Source organism: Phocoena sinus, chromosome 13, assembly GCF_008692025.1.
Source record: "Phocoena sinus isolate mPhoSin1 chromosome 13, mPhoSin1.pri, whole genome shotgun sequence".
Lineage (NCBI taxonomy): Eukaryota > Metazoa > Chordata > Mammalia > Artiodactyla > Phocoenidae > Phocoena > Phocoena sinus.
Genome location: NC_045775.1, coordinates 26,173,233 through 26,200,924, shown reverse-complemented (window position 1 = coordinate 26,200,924; position 27,692 = coordinate 26,173,233). Strand labels below are relative to the sequence as shown.

The 27,692-nt window shown below is 38.8% G+C and overlaps 1 protein-coding gene across 2 annotated transcripts in view; it reads right to left on the bottom strand.

Annotated features, from left to right (window-relative positions):
- The window catches only part of TTC27 (tetratricopeptide repeat domain 27), a 186,949-nt gene that overhangs the window by 51,912 nt on the left and 107,345 nt on the right, over positions 1–27,692 (bottom strand). For both annotated transcript variants that reach the window (XM_032653535.1, XM_032653536.1), the window contains exons 12-13: positions 25,290–25,412; positions 6,772–6,999 (exon numbers count right to left, since the gene is read on the bottom strand). In XM_032653535.1, the coding sequence (XP_032509426.1) occupies positions 6,772–6,999; positions 25,290–25,412 (351 nt within the window). The remainder of the gene's footprint in view (positions 1–6,771; positions 7,000–25,289; positions 25,413–27,692) is intronic.

Sequence of the window (27,692 nt, the reverse complement as noted above, 5' to 3'; positions counted from 1 at the left end):
ATTTTGTCAAAAGTGTTTTCTGCATCTATTGAGATGACCATATGGTTTTTATTCTTCAATTTGTTAATATGGTGTATCACATTGATTGATTTGCATATATTGAAGAATCCTTGCATTCCTGGGATAAACCCCACTTGATCATGGTGTATGATCCTTTTAATGTGCTGTTGGATTCTGGTTGCTAGTATTTGGTTGAGGATTTTTGCATCTATGTTCGTCAGTGATATTGGCCTGTAGTTTTCTTTTTTTGTGACATCTTTGTCCGGTTTTGGTATCAGGGTGATGGGGGCCTTGTAGAATGAGTTTGGGAGTTTTCCTCCCTCTACTATATTTTGTAAGAGTTTGAGAAGGATAGGTGTTAGCTCTTCTCTAAATGTTTGATAGAATTCGCCTGTGAAGCCATCTGGTCCTGGGCTTTTGTTTGTTGGAAGATTTTTAATCACAGTCTCAATTTCAGTACTTGTGATTGGTCTGTTTGTATTTTCTATTTCTTCCTGGTTCAGTCTCAGAAGGTTGTGCTTTTCTAAGAATTTGTCCATTTCTTCCAGGTTGTCCATTTTATTGGCATATAGTTGCTTGTAGTAATCTCTCATGATCCTTTGTATTCCTGCAGTGTCAGTTGTTACGTCTCCGTTTTCATTTTTAATTCTGTTCATTTGTGTCTTCTCCCTTTTCTTCGTGATCATTCTGGCTAATGGTTTATCAATTTTGTTTATCTTCTCAAAGAACAAAGCAGCTTTTAGTTTTATTGATCTTTGCTATTATTTCCTTCATTTGTTTTTCATTTATTTCTGATCTGATCTTTATGATTTCTTTCCTTCTGCTAACTTTTGGGGGTTTTCTTGTTCTTCTTTCTCTAATTGCTTTAGGTGTAAGCTTAGATTGTTTATTTGAGATGTTTCTTGTTTCTTGAGGGAGGCTTGCATTGCTATAAACTTCCCTCTTAGAACTGCTTTTGCTGTATCCCATAGGTTTTGGGTCGTTGTTTTCACTGTCATTTGTTTCTAGGTGTTTTGTGATTCCCTCTTTGACTTCTTCAGTGATCTCTTGGTTATTTAGTAGTGTATTGTTTAGCCTCCACGTGTTTGTGTGTTTTACAGATTTTTTCCTGTAACTGATATCTAGTCTCATAGCGTTGTCGTTGGAAAAGATACTTGATACATTTCAATTTTCTTAAATTTACCAAGGCTTGATTTGTGACCCAAGATATGACCTACCCTGGAGAACGTTCTATGAGCACTTGAGAAGAAAGTGTATTCTGTTGTTTTTGGATGGAATGTCCTATAAATATCAATGAAGTCCATCTTGTTTAATGTATCACTTAAAGCTTGTGTTTCCTTATTTATTGTCATTTTGGATGATCTGTCCATTGGGGAAAATGGGGTGTTAAAGTCCCCTACTATAACTGTGTTACTGTTGATTTCTCCTTTCATGGCTGTTAGCATTTGCTTATGTACTGAGTGCTCCTATGTTGGGTGCATCAATATTTACAATTGTTATATCTTCTTCTTGGATTGATCCCTTGATCATTATGTAGTGTCCTTCTTTGTCTCTTGTAATAGCCTTTGTTTTAAAATCTATTTTGTCTGATATGAGAATTGCTACTCCAGCTTTCTTTTGATTTCCATTTGCATGAAATATCTTTTTCCATCCCCTCACTTTGTCTGTATGTGTCCCTAGTTCTGCAGTGTGTCTCTTGTAGACATCATATATAGGGATCTTGTTTTTGTATCCATTCAGCCGGTCTATGTCTTTTGGTTGGAGCATTTAATCTTTTTACGTTTAAGGTAATTATCAATATGTATGTTCCTATTACCATTCACTTCAGCTTCTAACAGCCCACAATCCCCAGAAGTCTACGGTTGATTTTGAATTTTAGTAGTTTCAAAAGTTACTTGGGAAAATGAAACAGGTAGGGGTAAACGAATGGTAGCTAGCAATCTCAACACAAATGCAAATGGTACACACATCTTCTGGTTCTCTAACAAATGCACCATAGATAAATGCATTTAGTTTTGTAGACTATCCCTGACATAAAACCAAACATTCCTATTTTTATAACAATTTGATTTCAGGAAGCCATTACAATGCACAAAAGCCATTCAAATATCTCTCTCATTTGCCTGAGTTTTGTTATTAAACCTAATTGTTTGGATATGTCAGAAAAGCAGGGATAGAATTTTTAAAATTCTCTTTTTCTATTTTCCTTTCATTCCAGGACTTAGAGGAGACGATAGCATGTAGGAGCTCTCCTTCTTCAGAGACAATTCAAACTTGCATCAAGAGTTATAGTAAGTCTACAGCATTCAAGTTTGCATCCTGTAGTAGTTCTATACAACTGTAGCATCATACGCCTGCATATTTTGGCATGGCTTACAGCCTGCCTGAATTCGATCCATATGACAAACCGCAAAATATCCTCACATAATAACTGTTTGCTCTGTGACGCTGCTTGGAGCAATTGTCATTTCTTTGTCTTGCTAAGTAATTAATTTGAAGTCATATAATGAGACCATTGGGCCCTGTCAAGTCCTCCCTTGCGAATTCCCTTACTCCACCCCTTCTTTCCTATTGCCCCTCCCCCACAGACAACTGTCCTGCTAGACCACTGCTATAGTTCCTAAGCCTGCCTACATCTAGTGTCTCCCATGGCCACAGAGTTGCCAAAACAATATTCTTAAATCACCTCCATGCACACCACATTCCTTCAATTCAACAAAGCCAAACACAAATCAACCCTTTAATAGCCTCCTACCTGCCAAATAAAAAAAACAAAGGCTTCACCTTCAAGACCTTCCATAATCTGGCTCCAGTCTAGCTTTCCCACTGGGACTGTCCTATTCCCTTTCACTCTAAAAAACTAGCCTATTCACTAACACTCTGTACACACACACACACACACACACACACACACACACACACCCCTTCTCTTTGTGTTTCCAGGGCTGGGCTCAAACTGTTCACCTGCCTGGAATGCCCTCACCACTGCCTTTCCATTGGCCTGTTCAAGTATTATGTGTCCTTCAAAGCCCAATTCACCATCCTCTCTTCATCGTTGTCTACAAAAGGCAGAAATAGTCTCTTTGGCCTCTATAAAACTAGTGTCTTAAAAATTACTCTCTGGGTTTTTCTTTGAGGCCTCATACTGTTGGCTAGCTTTGTCTATGTCCACTTCACTAGACTGTAGCAGAGGGTACAAACCAGGCCATCTGGTGATCTGCTGCTACTGCTTCCTCCTCTGGTTCCGTGCCATGTGTACAGCAGACAATTAATATGTATTTGATTGAATAACTGGTTGAAGATATTATTTGTTCACTCATTCAACAATTATTTATTAAAGACCCAATATGTGCTAGGCACTGTTACAAGCACTAGGAAAATGTGAATGAACCATACAGATAAAAATTTCTACCTTCATAGAACTTACACTGTAGTGGAGGAGAAAAAGATTTTTTTTTTAAGTAAGCTATATATAATATTAGAAGGTGCTAAGTACTATGGAGAAAAATAAAGTAGGGAAGGAAAATAAGGAATGTAAGGTAAGGGTGGAAAGTGGGGGTGTGATTTTAAATAGAATGATTATGGAAGGTCTCTCTGAGAAAGTGACATTTGATCCCAGAAGTGAATGAGGTCATGGAGCAAGGTATGCAGATATCTATCCAGAAGAAGAACATTCCAGGCAGAGGAACAGCAAGTGATAAAACCCAGAGACAGAAATGTGCCTGGAATGTTCAGGGAAGAACAAAGAGGCTAATGTGGGGTGAGCGAGGGGGAGAATGGAAGGAGGAAGGTAAAGAAGCAACAGGGGCTAGGCTTGGAAAAGCCTTGAGCCAGTCAGAGACCTGGCTATTATCACAGGTGATGGAGCAGAGGAATGACACATATGACTTGCATTTGGAAGGATCAACTTGGATGTTCATTGAGTATAGGCAGATTGTACCAAGACAGAGGCAGGAAGACCAGTAAGGAGGTAATATATTAAGTAGGTGAGAGGTGATGGGTATTTGACCAGAATGGTTGCAGGTAGAAAGCAGTTGTCCAATTCTGGATACATTTCAAAGGCCGATCTCCTAGGATTTACTGATAGATTAGATGTGGGATATGAGGGAAATAGAAATCAAGGATGACTCCAAGACCAAACAGGCTGCCACTTATAGGGATGGGGATGATCTTGGGGGCAAAAGCTTTTAGGAGGGGGAGAACAGTATTCCGGATATTAGAAATGTTTAGTCAGAGTAACGAATGGGGAGACTGAGAATGCAGTGAGATACGGAAGTCTACAATTAAGGGGAGAAGACAGGACTGAAAATAAACTTTTGGGAGTTGTCAGCATACAGATGGTATTTAAGCTATGGGACTAGATTAAATCAAGGGAGTGAGTGTAGACAGAGATATACAGCCCAACGACTAAGCCCTAGGAACCAGCAAAGAAGACTGAGAAGGAGTAGCCAGTGAGGCAGGAGGACAATGTTAAGGCTGGACGTTAAGAGACTGTGTGCTTGAGAAAACAATCCATGTGCGTGATTTAACTTAGACAATGGAGGCTAAGGGAGGGAATTTATTTTCCCCACTCCTCATGGCAGCTGTGGTTGGGTAAACTTTAAACAGATAAGCAAGGATATGATACAGTTTTCCATAAAAGTAAAATTTTAGTAACACAATACTGAGTTCTATTTTCTACCAAAAAAAAAGTGTCCAGTGATAATCAAGTTAGTGCAGGGTTTCTCAACCTTGGCACTACTGACATTTTAGCTGGGATAATTCTTTATTGTGGAGGGCTGTGCTGAGCATTATGGGATGTTTGGCAGCATCCCTGGTCTCTACCCACTAGATGTCAGTAGTGCACCCCTTCACCTCCCCACCATTGCCAAAGGACCCAGAGACAAAATCGTCCCCAGTTGAGAACTCTGAGGTAGAGCAAGTTGTCAACAACAACCAACTCTATGGTAAGCATTCTTGCTGCGAAATGCAACTGTCAGTTTCTGCTGATATTCTGTACTCCCACCTGCCCTACTCTCTTCTCCAGGCTTCTCACCAGCCCACAGATGAGAAAGATTCTCATTGTATTCACTACCCAGAGTGAGGAAAGTAAGCAATTAGCTCAACCTGTCATTAAAAAAAAAAATGTGTTCTGATTTTTTTTCAATGTAAAAGATATGCCCCAAGTCTACCCAGTTCAAAAGTGACCCTTTCTGCACACCCTCATTCATTGCAGCACTACACAACAGACAAGAGGTAGGAGCAACCCAGTGTCCATTGACAGATGAATGGATAAAATAACTGGTATGTACATACAGTGAAATATCATTCAGTCTTAAAAGAAAGAAAATTCTGACACATGATACACATGGATGAACCTTGAGGGCGTTATGCTAAGTGAAATATGCCAGTCACAAAAGGACAAATCCTGTATGATCCCACTTATATGAGGTACTTAGAGTAGCCAAATTCATAAGAGACAGAAAGTACAGTGGTTTTTAGGGACTAGAGTCGTGGGGGGAGAACCGGGAGCTACTATTTACTAGGTGCAGAGTTTCAGTTCTGCAGGATGAAAAGAGTTGTAGGGATGGGTGGTGGCAATGGCTACACAACAAAGTGAATGTACTTCACACTACTGGACTGTACACTTAGAAATGGTTAACATGGTAAATTTTATGTTACAGGCTTTTTATCACAATTTTAAAAAGAACAGACTGCTGGCTCTGGAGTGAGACTGTCTGGGTTCAAATACTGGCAAAGTGCCCAAAGAGGTACCTGGCTCATAGTAAGTAACTCAGTAAATATTAGTGGCTGATATTAAATTAGTATTATAACTAAAATTATATTAAGTCGGTGTGCATGTTTGTCAGGAGCATGGTTGACAGGTATGTGTGACTTTGGTGATTGGGAAAGCAGTCATAAAGAAAGTTTGGTTAAAAAAAATAACCATTTCTAGGAATAAAACCATTTAACTAACTGAATATCATTAAATACAAAATAGGTTGATCTCTTTCCCCTCAAAATTAGGTCCTCTCCTGTGGATTTATCTTGCACTTACTTATTTTAAAGATCCAGGTTCCTTTTGCATTATTTTTTCAAATCTTAAAAATTTTTTTTAAACATTTAAAAATGCTTCTGTGCATGTAAATACAGACATTTTTTTCCTAAAATGATCAACTACCCATTCTATATGTTACCCTTTTTATATAAAGGTTTTTCTTTCATTATTGACATCAACAATTACTTGCAGAGTCCTTCACTGCCTGTAATTTTGACTCTCATTCACTTCCTTCCTTGTATATCTACTCAAAATGGAGCCTAACTTTAATAGCTGTATTTGTGTTAAGGACAGTTAACAGAGAGAAATAACAAAACGAAACAGAAAAGTGAATAAAAGAAGCACAAAAGGGCTTCCCTGGTGGCGCAGTGGTTGGGAGTCCGCCTGCTGATGCAGGGGACAAGGGTTCGTACCCCGGTCCGGGAAGATCCCACGTGCTGCGGAGCGGCTGGACCCGTGAGCCATGGCCGCTGAGCCTGCGCATCCGGAGCCTGTGCTCCGCAACGGGAGAGGCCACGACAGTGAGAGGCCCGCATACCGCAAAAAAAAAAAAAGAAAGCGAGTAAGAGAAAAGCAACCTGTCCACTCTTAGTGACAAGCAAGAAGTATTCTAAAGGCTAGGTTCTTAGCTCACAGATGAGCTCCCCAGTCTTTATGAAAGAAAATGGGTATTCATTCAGTAAGTCAAAATCAAAGAAAGACAAGAGCAGATGAGGCTTTATGAACTGTCTAACCTGCATGGGATTAATCTTCACCGAGCGTTCAAAGCACTCCACGCATTCTTTAAACTCTTTGCTTCGAAGATGGAGGAGGCCTTTGGAGCGCTGGGCGCGAGCACTGCGGTGCTGAGACAACTCCCAGGCCTGGTCGTAGTAAGAGTGCTCTCGAAGGACATCTCCAAGCAAGCAGTATAGACTTGGTGTTTCTTTTTTCTCCAGCTCTTGCCTGAGGATTTCTTCTGCCTAGAAATAACAACAGAAATAACTCAATTGCTGAATAGTGACAAATGCCTACTTTTTAGCACATATACAATCTTTTATGTCACATGATCCAAAATTTTATTTTCAAAGTGTGAGATGACCTGCTTGTTTCATGCATCTAGCACACAGGCTGGAAAAGAGAGGAACAGTAGAAGATCAATATGGTACAAGTAACAGAGGAACAAGAAGTAAGAGGTGAACACGCTTTGCTGGCCTCTGGAATCCTCAAGGAAAGGCCCCGAGGAGAGGCTGACTTCATGATACTGGGGGAGATTCATTTAGCTCCCCTTTTCCCTGCTCCCTGTTCCAGTTGTCACCACTGTGACCGTTTGTTAGAGCAGAGCCTTCAATTCACCTCCACCCAATAGCAATGAAAAGTATGTTTTCCCTTTTTAAAAATGGTATGCTTCAGGAGCCTGGGATCACTGAAAAATTTATAAAAGAAGGGAGAGGGTACAATTTAATAGGCACTGCTAAGCACCTACCTCTTAACCGAACTACATCACACCTCACAGATAAAACCTGCTGGAATTCCCTGGTGGTCCAGTAGTTAGGACTCCGTGCTTCCACTGCAGAGGGCACGGTTCGATCCCCAGTTCGGGAACTAGGATCCTGCATGCCGTGCAGCTTGGCCAAAAAAACAAACAAACAAAAAAACCTTGCCCACATGAGACCTGCTTCCAGACAGTCCATTCACGGTAGAAATTAAAGACCATCCTCAGTACATGTCTTGGGTAATATTCTCATGTGTCCACAATTCGGATTCACCTTGTCACCCAAGCTAACTCTGTACTTGTGACATATACTATCTCACTTCCCCCACCCATGTCTGTTACCCACCCCCACCCCCATTTCTGATTAATTTCAACAGAGGGCAAGAAGCATGGTAGCAGCTCTACTTTCCATCCTCACATACAAATACTTCCACATAAACAGCAGTGGGGTTACCAAATATGCCAACACAGCCTTGGCTAAAGTGGATGTAGATATTCAGGAAGCCATCCTTTGGTAGCTAAAGTGGTAGTTTAGACCCCCTAACTTGCATGGCTGGCAATCTTAAAGTCTGTATATCTTATTTTCTTTAGGTTCAACATATCTATAATTTAAGTCTTAAGCAGTCTAATTTTTGTGAAATCTTTTAAAAGATGGCTGTGCTTCTAAAAGTGTCTTTGGATGCTATGGCCTCTTTTGCATTTCTGATACAGTATGGGTTATGTAGGTCTTTTAGGCTAGTCTGAAAATGAAACCAGAATTTATAAAACAGGTTCTAAGAGAAAACAATTCCAAGTCCTAAACGGCCAAAATAAACATGAAATTTTCAAATATAATCCATGTAATTCCTTTATTCACGGATAATACAGCACTTATTAATGTATCTAACTATAATTCCATATTCGATATATTTTCAGTAGGTACATTTCAATATACTTTGTATTTAATATATTTATTTTTATGTATATGCGTGTATGTATTCAACCAAATTGTGTATAACAAATTGTAGCCACAGCAGGATTTTTGCTGAAATGACTTTACAGTGTAGTTGAGGCATTTCTCTTGACATCATGTCACTAAAACTCGATACCCACACTCTCCCACTTCTGCTTTAAACGGCTAGAGTGGATTCTGTGGTCTGCAATTAAACAATGACCATTACAGTAACTGGGTACAGAAGTTACTGCTGTCAATACACTCCTGAAAAAAGTGAAACTTTAGCTTTATAAGGAACCTCCATACTGTTCTCCGTAGTGGCTGTATCAATTTACATCCCCACCAACAGTGCAAGAGGGTTCCCTTTTCTCCACACCCTCTCCAGCATTTATTGTTTGTAGATTTTTTGATGATGGCCATTCTGACCAGTGTGAGATGATATCTCATTGTAGTTTTTTTTTTTTTTTTTCATTGTAGTTTTGATTTGCATTTCTCTAATGATTAATGATGTTGAGCATCCTTTCATGTGTTTGTTGGCAATCTGTATATCTTCTTTGGAGAAATGTCTATTTAGGTCTTCTGCCCATTTTTGGATTGGGTTGTTTGTTTTTTTGATACTGATACCATACGACCCAGCAATCCCACTACTGGGCATATTCCCTGAGAAATCCATAATTCAAAAAGAGTCATGTACCACAATGTTCACTGCAGCTCTATTTACAATAGCCAGGACATGAAAGCGACCTAAGTGTCCATCGACAGATGAATGGATAAAGAAGATGCGGCACATAGATACAATGGAATATTACTCAGCCATAAAAAGAAACGAAATTGAGTTATTTGTAGTGAGGTGGATGGACCTAGAGTCTGTCATACAGAGTGAAGTAAGTCAGAAAGAGAAAAACAATTACCGTATGCTAACACATATATATGGAATCTAAAAAAAAAAAAAAAAGGTCATTAAGAACCTAGGGGCAGGACGGGAATAAAGATGCAGACCTACTAGAGAATGGACTTGAGGACACGGGGAGGGAGGGGGAAGGGTAAGCTGGGACAAAGTGACAGAGTGGCATGGATATATATACACTACCAAACGTAAAATAGATAGCTAGTGAGAAGCAGCCCCATAGCACAGGGAGATCAGCTTGGTGCTTTGTGACCACCTAGAGGGGTGGGATAGGGAGGGTGGGAGGGAGGGAGACGCAAGAGGGAAGAGATATGGGGACATATGTATATGTATAACTGATTCACTTTGTTATAAAGCAGAAACTAACACACCTTTGTAAAGCAATTATACTCCAATAAAGATGTTAAAAAAGAAAACCGTGAAACTTTGTGATTGGTTATCTGATGTGGTTGGAGTTGAAGACAATGAGGATCCAGTGATCATGACAGGGTTTAACGTCACTACTAGTCCATGACATACAGTGATGAAAGGATTACTTAAATTATCACCTGCGGTAACTTAGAATGAAGCACCGATCTAATGCAAGGCTTTTGCAGTTTGAGTGACAGGACTTTGTGAGAGAGCGCAAGACTGTGAGGTAGGTCAGCTGCTCCTAAGTTCACCGGACAGCTCAAAAAGAGAAAATGACACTCAGTGTTTTAAATCCTCAAGGCCAGAGAACCAGGGTATTTCTATAATTTCCTAAAAGAATTTGTTTTCCTTGTAGCTGCCAAGCTGGTACAGGCAAAAATCAGATGCAGGCATTGCTCTTGTAGGACTGCTGAATTACAATATAGGATGAATTCGGTTTCACTAGTTCTATGTGAAAGTTAGGGCATTTGATTGGGTTAATCAAATATGCTTTACTGATTCATTTTATTTCCTCTATTGCCTCTTAGCTACACATCATTTATTGAATTTTCATGATTGCTCTAGGGCTTCTCATGTTCATCTTCAATTGATCTACGTTCATTTAGAGTTAATACTGTATCACCTCACCTTTCTCATGTCTCAAGTGGCCTTCCTAAATTTCTGTTCCCCAGAAACAATGAAATAAACGACTGCTATTGTTTTAAGCCACTATGTTTTGATGGGGTTTGTTATATACCAATAATAACTGCAACAGTTGTTTAAAGCGAGAGGGTTACTCTAGTGCCAGTTACTTCATCGTGGCCAGGAGAAGAGGGCACTGATTATAAAAGAGCAAGCCCCAAGAATGTAAATGGGGACATTTGGGACGATTCAGATAACAGAAAACCCCCAGATTCTATGGAGTTTCCTAAGCCAGCAGAGGCAACCCTCCCCTATCTGATAAGACTAGTGCTACCTTGCTTAAGGACAGTGTAACAACTACACCTCAAGGAGTTACCTTGCAAGAGAATGCCAATTCTCTCCTATTACCTAACCCCTTCCACCCCTCACTGCCTCCAGACATGTAAATGGGTTTATACACAAAAAGAACTGCAAGATGTTGTTACTTTCTAGAGAGAAAACCTTGGGACCTTGTGGAAAAAGATTCTAAGGGAGCTAGACCATAGACAAAGAGGATCATAATTTTAAATCAGCTTAATGTAGACACTCATCAGAAAATTCTGATTCACAGTTCTAACTCAAGCAGCTGGGGATGGTTCCAACTATTTGCTCAACTGCTTGACTAAAACCTAGCCTCAAACATGGCCAAAACGAAGGCTGAGACGCCAAAAATTCCTTGGTGTAATATGGAAGAAAGAATCCAACAACTCAGAAGAAAAGGCTGTTGTTAATTTAGCATCTGCAACCTGTTACCCACCCTACCTGTGTCCCCCATTAAGGCCAAGGGGATACTCCTTTCACCTTGACTTTGAGAAATACATTGTACCTGGGAGTACCAGCACTGTGAAAAGTGCTATAGTAGATATCCTATGTAAGCTGGGGGTAAAGCCGAGAGGTCCTTCTGTTAAATGGGCTTCCTGATTTCAGTGGGGATGATCAGAAGCCAAGGTAGTAGAGACTTGCTGATAGCCCCTGGAAGCAAGACGAACATAGTTCTTTGTAACAAGCACGTCCAGAGTGATAAGGAGAATGGTCTGACTAGCATGGATCATAGGTGATGGCCAACTGATCATAGAGATTTTTAACCAAATTAGATAAACAGCCAACTAAGTACAACCTGATCTACGTAAGACTTAAAAAAAAAAAATCTAGATTTGGAGACTAGATGTCTGACCTGAATCACCATGCTGACACACTCTCTCACCCAATTCCTATCCCTAAGTCATTTCACAGACTCAGAGCCTCTTATAAGCAAACAAATACATAAGCAAGCAACTCAGTACTGGTGAGAAAGGACCCTGTGATAACATAACAAGTGTATACCACAATTCTTCTTCCCTAAATAAGTAATTATAACCATTTACCAGGTAATTTTATCCTGGGGAAAAAGAAATACCTCCTCTTTTCAGGGTTGATTAGCTCTTAGGTACTGCTAATCCCTGGGGACCCAGAATATCACCATGTTGAGTTAGCGGGTTTATGGGAGATACTAAGCCTACCATGGGATGGACTAAGTCCCGAACCCACCCAGTGGTTACTTCCCTAGTTGAATACAGAGGTGAATTACATACATCCAGCAACAAGCAGAGTCCACAGTGAGTGCTACTGTGGGCCAATAAAGGGCCAAGTGAAAGCCTCTGAAGCTGCTTCTCCTCATTAAAAGAGAAAACCCAAAGCAACACCGCATTATCTATGTAAACCACAGACATGTGTGCCACTATCAAAAACTTGAGAGACACTGCGAAGTGTGTGTGTTTGTACGTGTGTGCATGGGCCGTTTAACCTACCCATTTAAATTGAGAACACAGACGGGTCCTGGAAAATGTCATAGATTATTATAAACTTAATGTAATGGTGCTCTAATTATAGCTACTGTTCCAGACATGATCTCTTTACTGCAGCAAATAATCACAGCCCCTGACATATGCTAAGCAGGTACTGATACAGCAAATATCTCTACCCAATAACCAGGCAACATCAAATGCAGTGGGCTTTAACTAGCACAGAGAGAAGTAGACTTTCCCTGTCTTTCCTCAGAATTACATAGACTTATGGTATAATTCAGTCTGCAAGGACCTTGATTGTCTCACTATCCCATTAGATCTTACCAGTCTTGATGACATCATGCTAATAAAAAAGGTCAAGAAACTAAAATAAAAAATTATATGCCAATGTCAACCAAAACCCAATGGGAAATTACATACTCTTGTCACTGTAACTTGTTATTAGGAAAATTTTCATTTATAAAAATTCATTTTATACGTTCCTTAGAAGGAACTTATCTATTAAATAAAGCAAGATATGTAAAATAAATGTTTATGTGTTATTTTTGTTATTATTTCTAGTTATTTTTGTTCTTATATGCCCTAAGAATGCTTCAATATCTAAACCTCTTTTGAAGAAACTGTACGTTTCCCCCAAATCAGAAATTCTTCTTTACATATACAACACAATCTATAAAATACTCTGTGTCTGGGAATTCCCTGGTAGTCCAGTGGGTTTGATCCCTGGTCAGGAAACTAAGATCCAAAAAACTGGCCAAAAAAAGAAAAATTAATTAATTAATTGTATTAAAAAATACAATACTCTGGGCCTATTAGTAGTTTGTCACTTTCCAAATAAGTAAACTCCCAAGTAAAAGGACTAAACCACTGCATAGTCATATGTACCAGATCATACTATGTACTTGCTTAAGCTGGGAACTACGTTTCCTAAAATCCCTTTCCCTTCTGATTTCGTGTTAGAGTTGGTCAGAAGGGAAACTTGCTAAGGATTTGAAAGGCAGAAGTAAAGCAACAAACATTCTTTACTCTTGGAAGGTTGTCATGGTTAAATATGACATCAAACAAGAGGCAGAGATGTCCTGAAGATCCCAGCTTGACCATGCTCTATGTGTCCATCTTGTCTTTCCACTTGCTGGTCCTGCCAACCAATAGCAACCCCGGGCCCACCATAAGACACTTCACTTTGGACCCACAGAGCTTGTAGCTACAGAGATCCAACAGCTTTCCACAGACCTCTCCACAAGTTCCTTCTTCATCCTCCCATTGCAATGGCTGGAAGTACGTGGCTTCTCAGGTTCCCCTGTAAGTTCTGACTGATGCACTTGTGCCAAGGCTTCAAGTGGATCGTTAAATGATTCTTTCCCTGATCCTCTTACTCCCTCTTTCACTCCTTCATTTTCCTTCCCACATGTGTGTAATATCTTATTCTTTTAGCGAACCTCTATTCCCCAAAATACTCAAAGTGGCTCTGCTTTCATAAACAAAACCTGAATGATAAAATCGTTTTTTTCATTTTTCCTTTTAAATGCCTTACGTGTCCTTCCATCTGACAGTATTTACAGATTAGTTTTTATTCAGCACATTATTAAATGCATTATCTCACTTTAACCTCTGTAATAATTCTGAGAGGTAGATACTAATATGCCAATTTTTAAGACAAATACAAGTTTAGATTCCTTGATCAACTGGTAAGCCCAAAACCAAAAACTACTAAGTTGAAAAACAGGACCTTGATTTCAGGTTCAATACTTTTCCTATTTTCACATCAGCAAAAATGGTGGTATGAGGACCTCTAAAATTTCCCTGCACCACAAAAGCAACAAAGAAAACTGGAAAAAAGTGTTAGAATCAACTATTTCAGAACTCTGGAAATTAATCAAAGATTTGAAATAACCCAGGGAGTGTTTATTCAAGAAAATGATAAAACTCTTGGGAAGAACAGCAAGCTTTGTGTCATTTTAACATGTACCATTCCTATTCCCTCTTCTCCAGCTCTGCACTAGCCTTGAAAACCAACAGCATATTATCATGGGAAAATTATCAGCCCAGCAGCCACGAGAGGGAACAAAATGGGTTTGGAGCTCCTCTGAAGTTTCATTCCCAGAAAATTGTCTGGTGGTTCCCTGGAAGAGCCCACTTGCAAAGCTGTCTTTACTTAACCTAACTCTGAACTTGTCCAGTGACTACCCTTTGTCAAAAACAATTAGAGACAATTAATTAATTCTGCAGCTGCCTGAGGCAGTAACAGCTGGGGCAAACAACAGGCTATACAAAACACTTAAAGGAAAATAAGGGAATGAGATATACATAAGGGCTTTGAAAAACTCCACCATATTGGGGGGAATCTAAGTCCATGCATGTGTAGGGCTGTGCACATGTTCAGGAAAGACCTGAGAAGGCCCTATGCTCTCACCTCAGGCTGACCCTGAGGCTTTGCACAAGCAGTTAGTGAATGCTAAGGCAGAGTTGTCAACTGCTGGCTAAGTGCTGAAAGCGTACCCCAACACACACACACCTACAGCCCACCATCAAAGACTGGGAGACTTCTTAATTTAGGCATTTAAGGAATTTTCCGTCCAATCATTAGCTGACCATTAAGCTAACCAATCTGAAACTACACAAAGAAACAAGAAAGTATGGCCCTTACATGGGAAAAAAAAGTAGAAACCATCCCTGAGGATGTCCATATGATGGACTCAAAAGACACTTAAAATCTGCTATTTTAAATAATGCCTAGTACAAGGACTAAGAAACTCAAAAAGAAAAAAAAGTAAAAGAAATGACAACGGAATTAAAATGGTATACTAGAAGTAGAAAACATCCATTTAGCCAAAAAGAAGGCAGTAATGGGGAAATAAAAAAGACATATAGAAAACAAAATGACCAACATACATCCTACACTATCAGTAATTAAATTAAATGTAAAGGGATTAAATACTCCAATCAAAGGCAAGATTGGCAGAAAGGATTTTAAAATCATGATTCAACTAAATGCTGTCTACAAGGGACACACTTTAGATTCAGACACAAACAGATTGAAAATTTTTAAAAAATAAAAAGGAAGATAACACATCGTGGAAACAGTAACCAAAAGAAAGCTGGAGTAGCTACACTAATATAAGAAAAAATACACTTTAAGACAAAAATTGTTACTAGAACAAAGAAAGGCATATTTTAATGATAAATATTCACTCCATCAAGAAGACAGAATAGTTACGAGTATATACTCACCTAACAACAGAGCCCCAAATTACACGAAGCAAAAACTGACAGATCTGAAGGGAGAAATACAAATTCAACAATAATATTTGGAGGCTTCAATATCCAACTTTTAATAATGAATAGAACAACTATACAGAAGACTTGAACAATGCTATAAACCAACTAGACCCAACAGACACTTAAAGGACACTCTGTCCAACAACAGCGGAATACACATTCTTCTCAAGTGCACACAGAACATTCTCCAGAAGATATACTATATGTTAGGTCATAAAATGTCTCAATAAATCTGAAAGTGTAGAAGTCACAAAAAGTATATTCTCCAACTACAACGGGATGAAATTAGAAATCAGTAACAAAGAAATTTGAGAAATTCACAAATATGTGGAAATTAAACAACACACTGTTAAATAAACAGTAAGTCAAAAAAAAAATCACAGGGAAATTGAAAACACTTTGAGATAAATGGAAACAAATATATAGTATGCCAAAACTTATGGGATGCAGTGAAAGCAGTGCTTAGAGGAAAATTTACAGTTATAAATGCCTATATATCAAAAATAAATAATATCAATTCTGGAAGATGGGTCTGGAGGGCCAGAGTGGGGCAGCTTCCAGAAGAAGGTAAGAAACACTAGAGCAGTGACTCTGCTTAGTCTAAATTGGCCTCTTTTCTCCTCAAATTCCTATCCCACGTTTCTTTAGATAAGTCAATTCTTTCTCCTTGAGCACTTACACCTCTTCATCCTGCCGACAGACTTATCTCCCCCAAGGGCGATGCTTGCAGGCAATATATTTGCTCTCTTCAATTAGTCACACCCTGTCTTCCTCACTCTCTCCAAAATGTTCTATTTTCTCTTCCCTCCTCCACTTATCCACTCAATTTATATAATTTATTACCAAATAAAGAACTACAAAAGATGAGCCCAGTGAACATAAATAAAGCACGAGGGCTTATAATATCACTTCTGCAGTGTCAAAATGTGGGTGGTCAGAAATCTTCACAGAATGTGAAAAGCTTTGGTATTTCTGTCTTCCCTACTGGAAAACACAGATGTATGTTCTTACACAATACAAGAAATTTGTCATCTTAACATCTATGAAGTAGGATAAAAATACATTCCCAAACATGCAAAGGCACACTTCAAGTGGCAAATGGCTGCAATGAACCTGGGGTGCCTACAGGAACCTGCAAACCCCAAAGACCATTCCCTTACCCACACATATATACATATCTTACATATCTATTTTATTTTGTAATTCCACACAACTAATTACTATTCTTAATACAACATTACAGCAATGACTAGGCACAGTGAATCTCAGCATAAAATTAAGTCAGCCAAGACTTACACAGAACCTTATGAATTATGGCTGGAATAACACTCTCCTTACTCTACCAGGAAAACCTGCAGTGCTTAGAGCAAGGGTCACTCACTCAAATGCCCAGAGATTCTTGCCAATTATTGAGAATGAATAAAGTAGGCTGGCAATTGAACATACAAAGGAAGGAGCCACTCCTCAACTCCAGCCAGTTAGCACAATAATATGGGAATTTGCCCCAATGTTTCCACATCATTTGATTCTTTAAGACAAGAAATCTAGATTTTTAGATGAAATTGCCTGAAAATGCTTACTCTAATTTTTTTTCAAAACACTATGTAAGCCAAACAAAATACCTCTTGCAACTTCAGATTTAGAAAATTAAACTCCCACCCTACAGTGGACACCAACTGCTCTTTTTCCTGCTCAGCATCTATTCTCTGATCTTCTGATTCCCCTTCCCTGAGGGGAAACCATTCCATGTGGTACAGGTAGGGCCTATCAGAGGCAAGGGCACATGCCTCAGGCAGTTCAGAACTTTTCTGTTACAGCCATGGAATTGACTGTATTTTTCCACTGGGATTACTAACCTTGAGCTTCCAGGGGCCATCTTGCCTGGCTCTTTGAGAGAGAACATCATCTCAGCCCCTGGATACGGCTATCATGATGGGTCTACTAGAATTTTCAGTTGCGTGAACCTATAAATTCCTTTTTTTGCCTAAGCTAGTATATGTTGGTTCTCTTAAAACCAAAAGGGCCCTAACATGTCCCTAGAAAACTGTGTTGCATAATTCATTCTATAGACTTCGAACAATAAGAAGATCTGTGAGGGACTTCCCTGGTGGTGCAGTGGTTAAGAATCCACCTGCCAGTGCAAGGGACACGGGTTCCAGCACTGGTCTGGGAAGATCCCACATGCCGCGGAGCAACTAAGCCCGTGTGCCACGACTGTTGAGCCTGTGCTCTAGAGCCCGCAAGCCACAACTACTGAGCCTGCACGCCACAACTACTGAAGCCCGCATGCCTAGAGCCTGTGCTCCGCAACAAGAGATGCCACCACAATGAGAAGCCCGTGCACTGCAATGAAGAGTAGCCCCCGCTCGCTGCAACTAGAGAAAGCCCACGCGCAGCAATGAAGACCCAACTCAGCCAAATAAATAAATAAATAACAAATTTATATCCAAAAATTAAGATGAAGAATTAGATGTGAAATGTATCTAGCATTTTGTCAGGCACACAGTAAGCCCTAAACTAATGTTTGTGTTTTTTCTCAATCCCTCCACTGGAAAACCAGATTGGAAAGCAAGATGCTTGAGGCTTCACTACTAGGAAGAAGGAAAGAAACTTGACACAGCTTCTAGAAACATTAAAATTTTCTATAAATAATCATATTAGTCACTGTGTACAGTTTCTCCAAAGATAGAAGAATTGCTGTTGTCAACAGTTAAACAGGTGTTTATGTAACCCAGGTGTTCATGTAACCCAGGTGTTCATGTAACAGGACTGGAGGAAGTAAGGACAAAGGGGAAAAGTACTGATGCTACAAGGTTAAAGCTGAATTTTTCCACTCAAGGCTGATTTCAAACAAACATCAGTTTTTTATGAAAATGTGTAGAGTCACAGGAGGAGGCCCTGTAGATCTCAGAGAAAGAACAAGATACAAACTGAGTAGAATGTTGCTTTATAGAAGGATAGCAGTGGGAGAAATATTTTGCTGGCCAAATAGAACTTGGAATCTACACACTTCCATCTTAGCATCTGTCACACTACTAAAGTATTCTGCTCACAAATATCTGCACTATCAGACTATAAGCTCCTTGGAGGTAACTTTTGTTCTCATTCCCATCTTTGGAATACCATTGCCCAGCACACAGCAGGTACTCTATAAATGTTGGATGAATTCAACTGAAACTAACACTGAAATCACAAAGGGCTTCAGATTCTAAATAGAGACATAAAAGATTCTTCCTATTGAGAACCAAGGGAGAACATTTTGGGGACATGCTCTGGCTGACATCAACACTGAGCATGACTAAATTAGGAATGATCTAACAACAAGTTAGTCCTAGCAAACAGAGAGGTCATACAGCAGAATCTGAATTTCACAGGCCCTTCTCACGCAAGTGATCACACCTAAGAAGTGACTCTCCTTAGGACTAAAAATACCGAGGAGCAAAACTGACAGCCTGAGCTCCGTACCCTGGTGATGTACCTTTTGATCAAACAGTCCAGTGTTGAGAGGTAACTGAGAATTTTAGATATATGCAAGAAAAAAGTTAATATAGTGAAAACTATGCCATATTGGGACTCACTTACATTTATGAAGGTATATTTTTCTACAAGCTGTTATATGGGATATTCGGGTTTGAAGCAGGGACCCTACCCTAAGCACACTAGGATTCCAGAAAGCACCCTGTCAGAGACAAGGCCCTGCATTTGGGGTAAAGAATATGGGTGAAAGTTCAGTTCAGTATCTAATAAAAAGAAAAATAAAACATTTCAAGAAAATTATTCCTACTTGAGTCAGAGGGAATTATCAAAACAAACTGCCCTTCTTGGCTGCAATTTGGGCCTTGATTTTGTGAATGAGAGGAAGGAATTAAAAATTCTAATGTGCGATAAGAGTGGCCCTCATCTGACACTGCATCTGGTCAGTATGTAGGTAGGGGAATTGGTAGACCAACAACCACAGGAAGCTCTCCTGGCAAAAAAAATGAAGGTGGGGAAATGAGCTCTAGACCCAGAGATGGTACTAATTATAACGAGTGCATTTGAGGACTACAGAAATGACAGAATTAGGCTTAACAAGTAGAGGTTTGCTCCAAGGGGACCAATAAATGGCAGGCTAAGAATTTAAAGTCATATTATGAATTAGATTTGGCCACCTGACAATAGCTTCAGGTTTTTAAAAGTGTGTGTGTGTGTGTGTGTGTGTGTGTGTGTGTGTTATGCATACAGCTCAAACAACTTTGGGCATAGTCTAACTCAGTCTTTTCCTCTGAAGCACAGAGGAAAATGGATTCTAATTTTTACTACTGCAGAGACTGGTTCTCAAAAACAGGGAGCTGGACCACTGGAAAGGTGCTCTACTGCCCTTGACACAGTGAATGGGACGAGAGGGCAGAACTAAGAGAGCACCAAAGAACCTTGTACTCTTATGGCTGTCACAGACAATCCTTTTAGCAGAAAGGTAGTTTATCCCTAGCCTACATTCTTGTTCTGTGAGAGGCAACTGAGAGGTGAAAAGTACAAAACACTTCATCTCACCCCAGTCGCTCACTCCCCTTTTCCGTGGGGTGATGCCTAGTCTGATTCACTCTCTGACTGAGCCAACTATTCACTAATTGCTCTTTACATTTACATGTGTAACTGCACCACGTTCTGGCTCGATTTTTCAAAGGGTACCTGCCAACATAAATATTCCAGGTCCAAGATAAAACAGAATAATTAAAAACAGCCCTTGTTATCCAATTAGCTGATCATCTCCTATTTGTACACCAAGTTATATTTTCAGTTGTTTTGCCTATCTTCCTCATTCAAGTGAACACAACAGGTTTTAACTTACAAATTGACCATCAAATTTTAAAGGATTAACAACAACAAGGATGGGGGGCAGATGCTGGGGAAGCAGTGTGGGCTTTAGAGGAAAGGAAGGTCTGAGCTTGGATTCCAAAATCTGCCACTTACTAAGGCTAATCAGTAGAGTGGCAAAAACAATTCATACTTTGTAGGCTGTTACAAATATTAAATGACAGTGACAAAATAATTCTATAAAGAATGTAGTACATAAAAGGCTCTCAAAATTGCATTACATAATAACAGCATGCTCACAGTATCTTAGCATCTGCAGAGCAAAAATAAAAGTTCTCAAAGGCTCCTATTTCTATTCCTAAAATTAAAAGGTTGAAATGAGAGGGGTGAGATGTTATAATTTGTTTTTGGAGAGAAAATATATAGCAGGGGTTGGAGAGGTATCTTTCACCACATGTAAAGTCCATAAGGAGTGTCTACTTGGAGATTTGCTTCAATGCAATCACTATTCTACGAACACCTACTAGTCATTCATTCAGCAAATATATTTAAGTTCTCCCTAGGCTCCAGGCCTGTGGTAAGTGTTGGCGAGACAGCTATAAATAATATAGACACAAGTCTGGCTTTTAAACAGCTTACAGCTTAGCAGGTGAGCTAAGCCAGCACATGAAGGATAAAAGCACTGTTAGGTGTTATAGGAGCACACAGGAAAATATCACCAAATCTTCAAGGGAGATTTCAGGGAAAGTTCACTGTAGGAAGCAATCACCAAAGAGACATCTGAAGAATAAGGAGTGAGCTGAAGGAGGACAAGTTCTAGACAGACAATAGCATGTGCAAAGGTTCTGAGGTCAAACAATGCTGAAAATTCAAGAATTACAAGTAGTTTAGTCCTACCAGAACTTTGGGCACAACCTGGATGAGTAAGTACAAAGGGGAACAAAGCAGAGATAAAAGAATAGGTAGTGACTTCCCTGGTGGTCCAGGGGTTAAGACTCGGTGCTCCCAATGCAGGAAGCCCAGGTTTGATCCCTGGTCAGGGAACTAGATCCCCCATGCCACAACTAAGATCCCATGTGTGGCGACAAAGACCCCGCATGCCACAACTAAGAGCCGGCGCTGCCAAAATAAATAAATAAATATTAAAAAAAAAAAAAAAGTAGGTAGACAATGCAGTTAGCAAGGTAAGCAGGAGTCAGATCATGAAGTAAAGACCATTCAGGCTAAAGAGCTCTGAGTTAATCCTGGAGACACAGGGAAGTTCCTGAGGAGTCAGAACAACATGATCAGATTTGCCTTTTAGGAAGCTTACTCAACTGTAGTGTGAGAAAAGAACATGTGGGAACTCTCTTAAATCATATAAAGAAACTACCTTAGAAGAAAAAACCCCAAAACCCCAACCAAATGTTAAAAAGAATCTCAGCTGTTTTAGAAATAAAAGATTTACTTGGCAATTTAAAGGAAAAAAATGTTAAAGCCCAAAGGCTACGATGACCTGCAACTGTAGCATAATGAAAGATAAGGCTCTGCATCTCAGGTAAGCCTTGTTTCCTAGAAACAAGAGAAAATAAGAGAGGTCCCAACCTGAATCTCTCCGCTTCCTCCCCCCCGCCCTCTCCAGGCAGCTTACGCCTGCTCAGTCTTTTGTCTTTTCACTTATGGACCCAATTTGAGCAACAAAATAAAACTTTTGTTATAGAAAAGCCTTGGGGAAACTGCAGTGTGCCAAATAGCTTTAAAAAATTAAATGCTAGCAGATGAGAACCAGTTCTGACCCCAAGGTCAAGCAAAACTAATCTTGGCTATTTTGCCAGTGGTCATTAAATAACGAGAATTTCTGTAGGTAGTTTCTAAATTAGAAAGTCTGAGATCTTACTAGTGGGGTGCAAACATGAGCACCAGAGCATAATAATTAGACTTAGATACTTTTCCGAATTTGCCTTTTAAAAATGAATTATGCCATTAAGCACTAAATGCAAGGATTAAAATTTCACAAACTTCTACTTAAATCAAAATGTGGTGACAACTACTGGCACAAAACCAAACACTGAAAGAATCTTAGCTGTTTTAGAAATAAAACATTTGCTTCCAACTTGATGCAAACATTTTTAGGGTCTATGATTAAGCTGATCTGTAAATACAGCATAAGAAAAACAGGTAAGGGAAGTCTTTTATGTGGCAAATAAAAAGCTAATATCAAGATTTTGAAGGATGTTTGGCTGTAACTCACAAAAGACTTGAGACAAAGTAAATGACTATACATTCCTAAAAATTAAAATATGCACATTTTATAGAGTGATTAAAGACATAGGAATTTATCATTACTATAAGACATTTCTTACAAGGTTATGTGCAAATTTAAAAAATAATAATACCACAACTACTTTAGGAAACATAGTCAAATCCATTCCATAGTCCATCCATCCAAAGGAATGGACTCATTATATATATATTTTTAACAATAAGAGAAGGTCTCTACTTTCCATACTTTCTAAAAATAATTAAATAAATTCAATATTTCAAAATGTGCTTTGGGTATTTGTGATTCACCAACTTGCTTAATTATTTCAAAAATCACTATTTCAAAAACTTCCATATTTTTATATAGTTATTATTTGTTCACTGACCGATGTGAAGAATGATGCAATGGGAACTACATCAGTGGTATCCTGGGAGTCAAGATACCATTCATTCATCCATTCATTTCTTTGTTAAACAAATATCTGAGTACTACCTGTGTGCCAGACAATGGGCACTAAAAAAAAAACAACTTAAGTCCCTGAAGAAACATAATACTATATTTCATCAAATGTGAGATGCCATCAATAGTAAGACTAACTCTTAACTAATAAAGAAAAACTGTGGGCTTCCCTGGTGGCGCACTGGTTGAGAGTCCGCCTGCCGATGCAGGGGACACGGGTTCATGCCCCGGTCCGGGAAGATCCCACATGCCGCAGAGCGGCTGGGCCCGTGAGCCATGGCCGCTGAGCCTGCGCGTCCGGAGCCTGTGCTCCGCAACGGGAGAGGCCACAACAGTGAGAGGCCCGCGTACCGTAAAAAAAAGAAAAAATGCTTTCAATTAAACTATGACGCAATGCCGTGGATGAATCACATCAGCCTCTCAGTGCTTTGATATTTTTTAAATCTATTCAGAAAAATTTGGCAATTTTTCCTGCCTTCAATACACTGCTTGACATTTTAAATGGCAACCATTTTTTCACAGATCTCAGTACAAAACACAGCTTCATTTACTTTGGGATGTCTTCCTTTCTTGGCTGCCATAAAGCATTCAGTGTTATTAAAGAAAAGAAAATGGAACTGTGATGATTTTGCCAATGGCACATGTTTACTTCACTAATCTAAATTCACATCTCTTGACCTTGTTTTGGTCCTTTACTGTGTGTTCAATAACTTTGTGTTTCAACGCCATATCATAATGGAATCTTTTTGAAGATATCTTAAATGGCAATTAAACCCAACATATGTAGAGCTGACACTGTGTACATAACTCAATTGAAATGATGATACTAAATATAGCTACAACGAAACTTGTACAAGCACAAGCAATTACAACCTGGCCAAATGGCCACCTGACTGACAGCGACTGACAGATGCCATCAAGCGACAGATATATTCCAAATTCAAAGACGTTAAAATGTGAAAAACATTATGTCTTAGAATCAGTAATAGCAGCAAACACTCACACAGCACTATGAGGAAAGCACCATTCTATGTAGTTTACATACATTATGCCACGAAAACTTGTAAGGTAGATAGATTATGTGCCTCTAGATGAGGAAACTGAGGCTTGGGGGCTAGGGGGTGTTTGAGTAACCTGCCCCAATATCACAAAGCTAGCACGTGCCAAGGTTAGCTTTTGAATCCAGGCAGTCTGGGCTATGCTTTTAACCATTATGTCATGTGGTCTCTTAAGTTATTAATCAATAACTAGCTTTGTGACCTAACCCGAATCGTTAGAGACTCCTTTCCTTACCTGGAAAAGGAGAAAAATGGAATGGATGATTATGGAGCCCTTTCCCAGGATGAAAATATTATAATTCTATAATCTTCTATAGTAAAATGTTATCACCATGGTAGTCTCTCCTTAACCCAATACAATTCTAAGACCTTCACTGACATTAGTGATTAGTGAAAGGAATGTAACTTTTACTATTAGTCTAAAATACACACACTTAGAAAGGTATTAAGAAACAGACACACATGTACCACCATTTCTCTTTTTCAGGTTGATGGCAAAAGGCTGACTGTAGACACAAATGATCCAATTTGTGGGTTTTACTCTGCCTGTGTACTACATTTATGATAGAAATTTAGCCATTTAAAATGGCTAAATACACACACTGCATAGTCCTTTGTTCTTTCTTTAAAAATTCTTTTCATTTATGAGGGAAAAAACAATAGATTAATAACAAATATGCAACATTTGCAAATGTTGCAAATATGGCAACATTTTCTCTCTTGACCCAATTTAAGGGTGGAATTAAATGTGCATTACACACTTGACAACTCTTCTGCCCCAAGGCGGGGTGGGTTGTCACACTCTTTGGATTTTCTACAGGCCACGCCAGCTGCCCTCCCTCCTAGGTAACCTTCCTTCAGACCCACAGCCTCTGATCATAAGGCAACACAATGGTGCTTAAAATAATTCCTAATAGTTCATTTTGAAGTTGTCTACAGAAGGAGAGTTAATAAAGGAAAGAGATCGCAAGGTGCAATGTGTTTAAAGCTTTCATTATTTATTCACAAACATCAAATACTGTATCAGTTTTGGGCCTTGCTTTTCTCTTTTATATACACATACACATGCAGACAAAATAATCTGCCCCAACGGAAATCAGAGAAAACATTAAAAAGATTTCTGGGGAAAAAAGTGAAAAAAGGAATATAAGTGAACTGTTGGCAAAAGTAGGCTTAAAAAACAAGTGAGAAGATGCTCAAAGATGAAAGGCCCCCTAGCCAGTACACAGAATTTTACTATTACATACCTTCCCATGCTGCCCAGCTCTTTCATAACAAATGACAACATCTTCCCACATTTCTAGCTTCTCAAATATCTGAAGGGCTGAACTGGTACATCCCAACTCAAAGAGTAAACTTGCAAGCTGGCGCTAGAAAATCAAGTTAAAATAATGAACAATCCTTTACACAAAGACAGATTCCTATTCCACTTGTAGGTCTATCCAATCTGCCATTTTAAGCATCTGCTTACTGTATTAAATGCCTAATTTCTACAATTCAACCTCTACTAATTAGAAATTTGCAATCATTCAATACTTACCTTTACTTTAGCAAGCCTCTTTAGAGGGGGTAAGGAATTAAAAAACAATATGGGAACTGTTCAAAGCACTCAATATATCAATTTTTTCCCAAGAATTCAGAACTTAAAAGGCAAAATCTGTATTTCTTCATTACCTAGAGATTCTATATAGGACAATCTCTGTTGTAAAGCTGATATCCAATAAATCAATTTTTAAAACTCTAGTTAGAATGGCCATTATCAGAAAGACAAGAAGTAAGTGTTGCTGAGGGCGTGGAGAAAAGGGAACTCTTGTGCACTGTTGGTGGGAATGTAAACTGGTGCAGCCACTACAGAAAACTGTATGGAGGTTCCTCAGGAAGCTGAAAATAGAACTACCATATGATCCAGTAATTCCACTTCTGGGCATATAGCTGAGGAAAATGAAAACACTAATTTATTTTAAGCACATCCTAAAAAACTTAGCTACTAATTTCCCAGTCCTTGGCAGATAAAAGGGTGCAAATTATGGTAAGGTGAGTGAAGGTTAAATATATTCAAAAATAAACATACTGTACAAGTGATCCAACCTGCAGGAATAGAAAAACAATATTAAAAAGGTTTAAAAAGTAGGTGAGACTCTTGAAGGTCTGGTTTCAAAATTCAATACATATTTAAGAGTTAAGAGGCTAATGGACATGGAACATGCAGGACTAACAAACTTAGAAAGTAAAATGAAATATGCCTGAAAATTATAAGCTAACATATTATCGAAATAAATAAAAGGGATGGTCCAATTCTTCTGTATCCTATGAAATACAAGAGAATTTGGCTATTTTAGAATATGTGGTTGGACATTTTCAAAACCTAGCAAACATAGCATGTGGGAGCTGGAATAAATCTTAATGCTCATGTAGTAAGTAGTTTAATCTTTTCATTTAATAGATGAAGAAAGTTATGACATCTAAGCTGATATGATCTTTAGCTAGCAGTAAAGATGAATTCTCCTTTTATAATAAACTATGCTGTTACTTCTTGATCTTTAAAAATAATACATAAAGATATGGTTACTCCCTATTATGAAAGAAAAATGATTTAATTTCTTAATGAAAGAGGATGTTTATCTAACTGCCCAAATATCCTAAAATCCACAGCTTCCTAAGCAGATAAAATAAACACTTAGCCTACATCCTAAATTTATTTGAACAGTATTTAATTTTCCTAATGCTTCTGTTCAGAAACAGAGTAACAGCTACACCCTCAACAGACATGTTTTGTCGTAATAACAGTCTGAGAGGTTTATACACCACAAATCACACAGTACAAAGCAGTTAAATTTCACAGATCAGGGTCAAAAGCATGCCAAAAAGTTCCAGTTTTTAACACCTTCCTGATGAAGAAGCTACTCCTTTTGAGGTGATATAACAAAGCTTTTTTTGTGCCTATGTTTTATTGAGATGCCTTCAATAGATAAAATGAATCCCAATGTGTAATAAACCCCCTCATTTACTCTGTGCTTAAGAATATAACCCACTCTCTAAGAAATCTTATGATGGAGATTCTGAGTCATTGAATTGTGGGTTGGCATTTATAGTTCTAAATCACTACCTATGTGCCTAATCCACAAGAGAGGACAGAAAGCTGGTTAAAATGACAATAGTTACTAAATCATCTAGAAATTTCTGGCTAGCATCATTTAACTCCACTTAGCCACTCTGCACCATAGCTTTCACATCTGTAAAATGGGGCTATTTCACAAAATTGTTGCAATAAAATAATGTGTGTGAAATGCAGAACAAAATGTGTACCTCATAATAAATGTGCAGTAAAAGCTGGCTGTTATTATTTGTAATAATTACAACCCAATGGAGATACAGGAAAGGAGGTAAACTGGACTAAAAGTTGGGAAACTAGAGATGTAGTTCATGAGCAGCTATATGATCAACATTGGAAAAGTGTAGTTAATTGCACTGGGCCTCAATTTTCTTTTCTGTAGAATTAAGAAACTGGACCACATATCTTAAGTGGCCTTCAGTGCTTAAAATTTTACAAACTAGAGAACCGACGCCTCTTACACAGGAGAACCATGGTGTGGGAGCTAAACTAGGTATTCTCATATCATTAGAAAGAGGAGAGTAGTTAAGGGTATCTC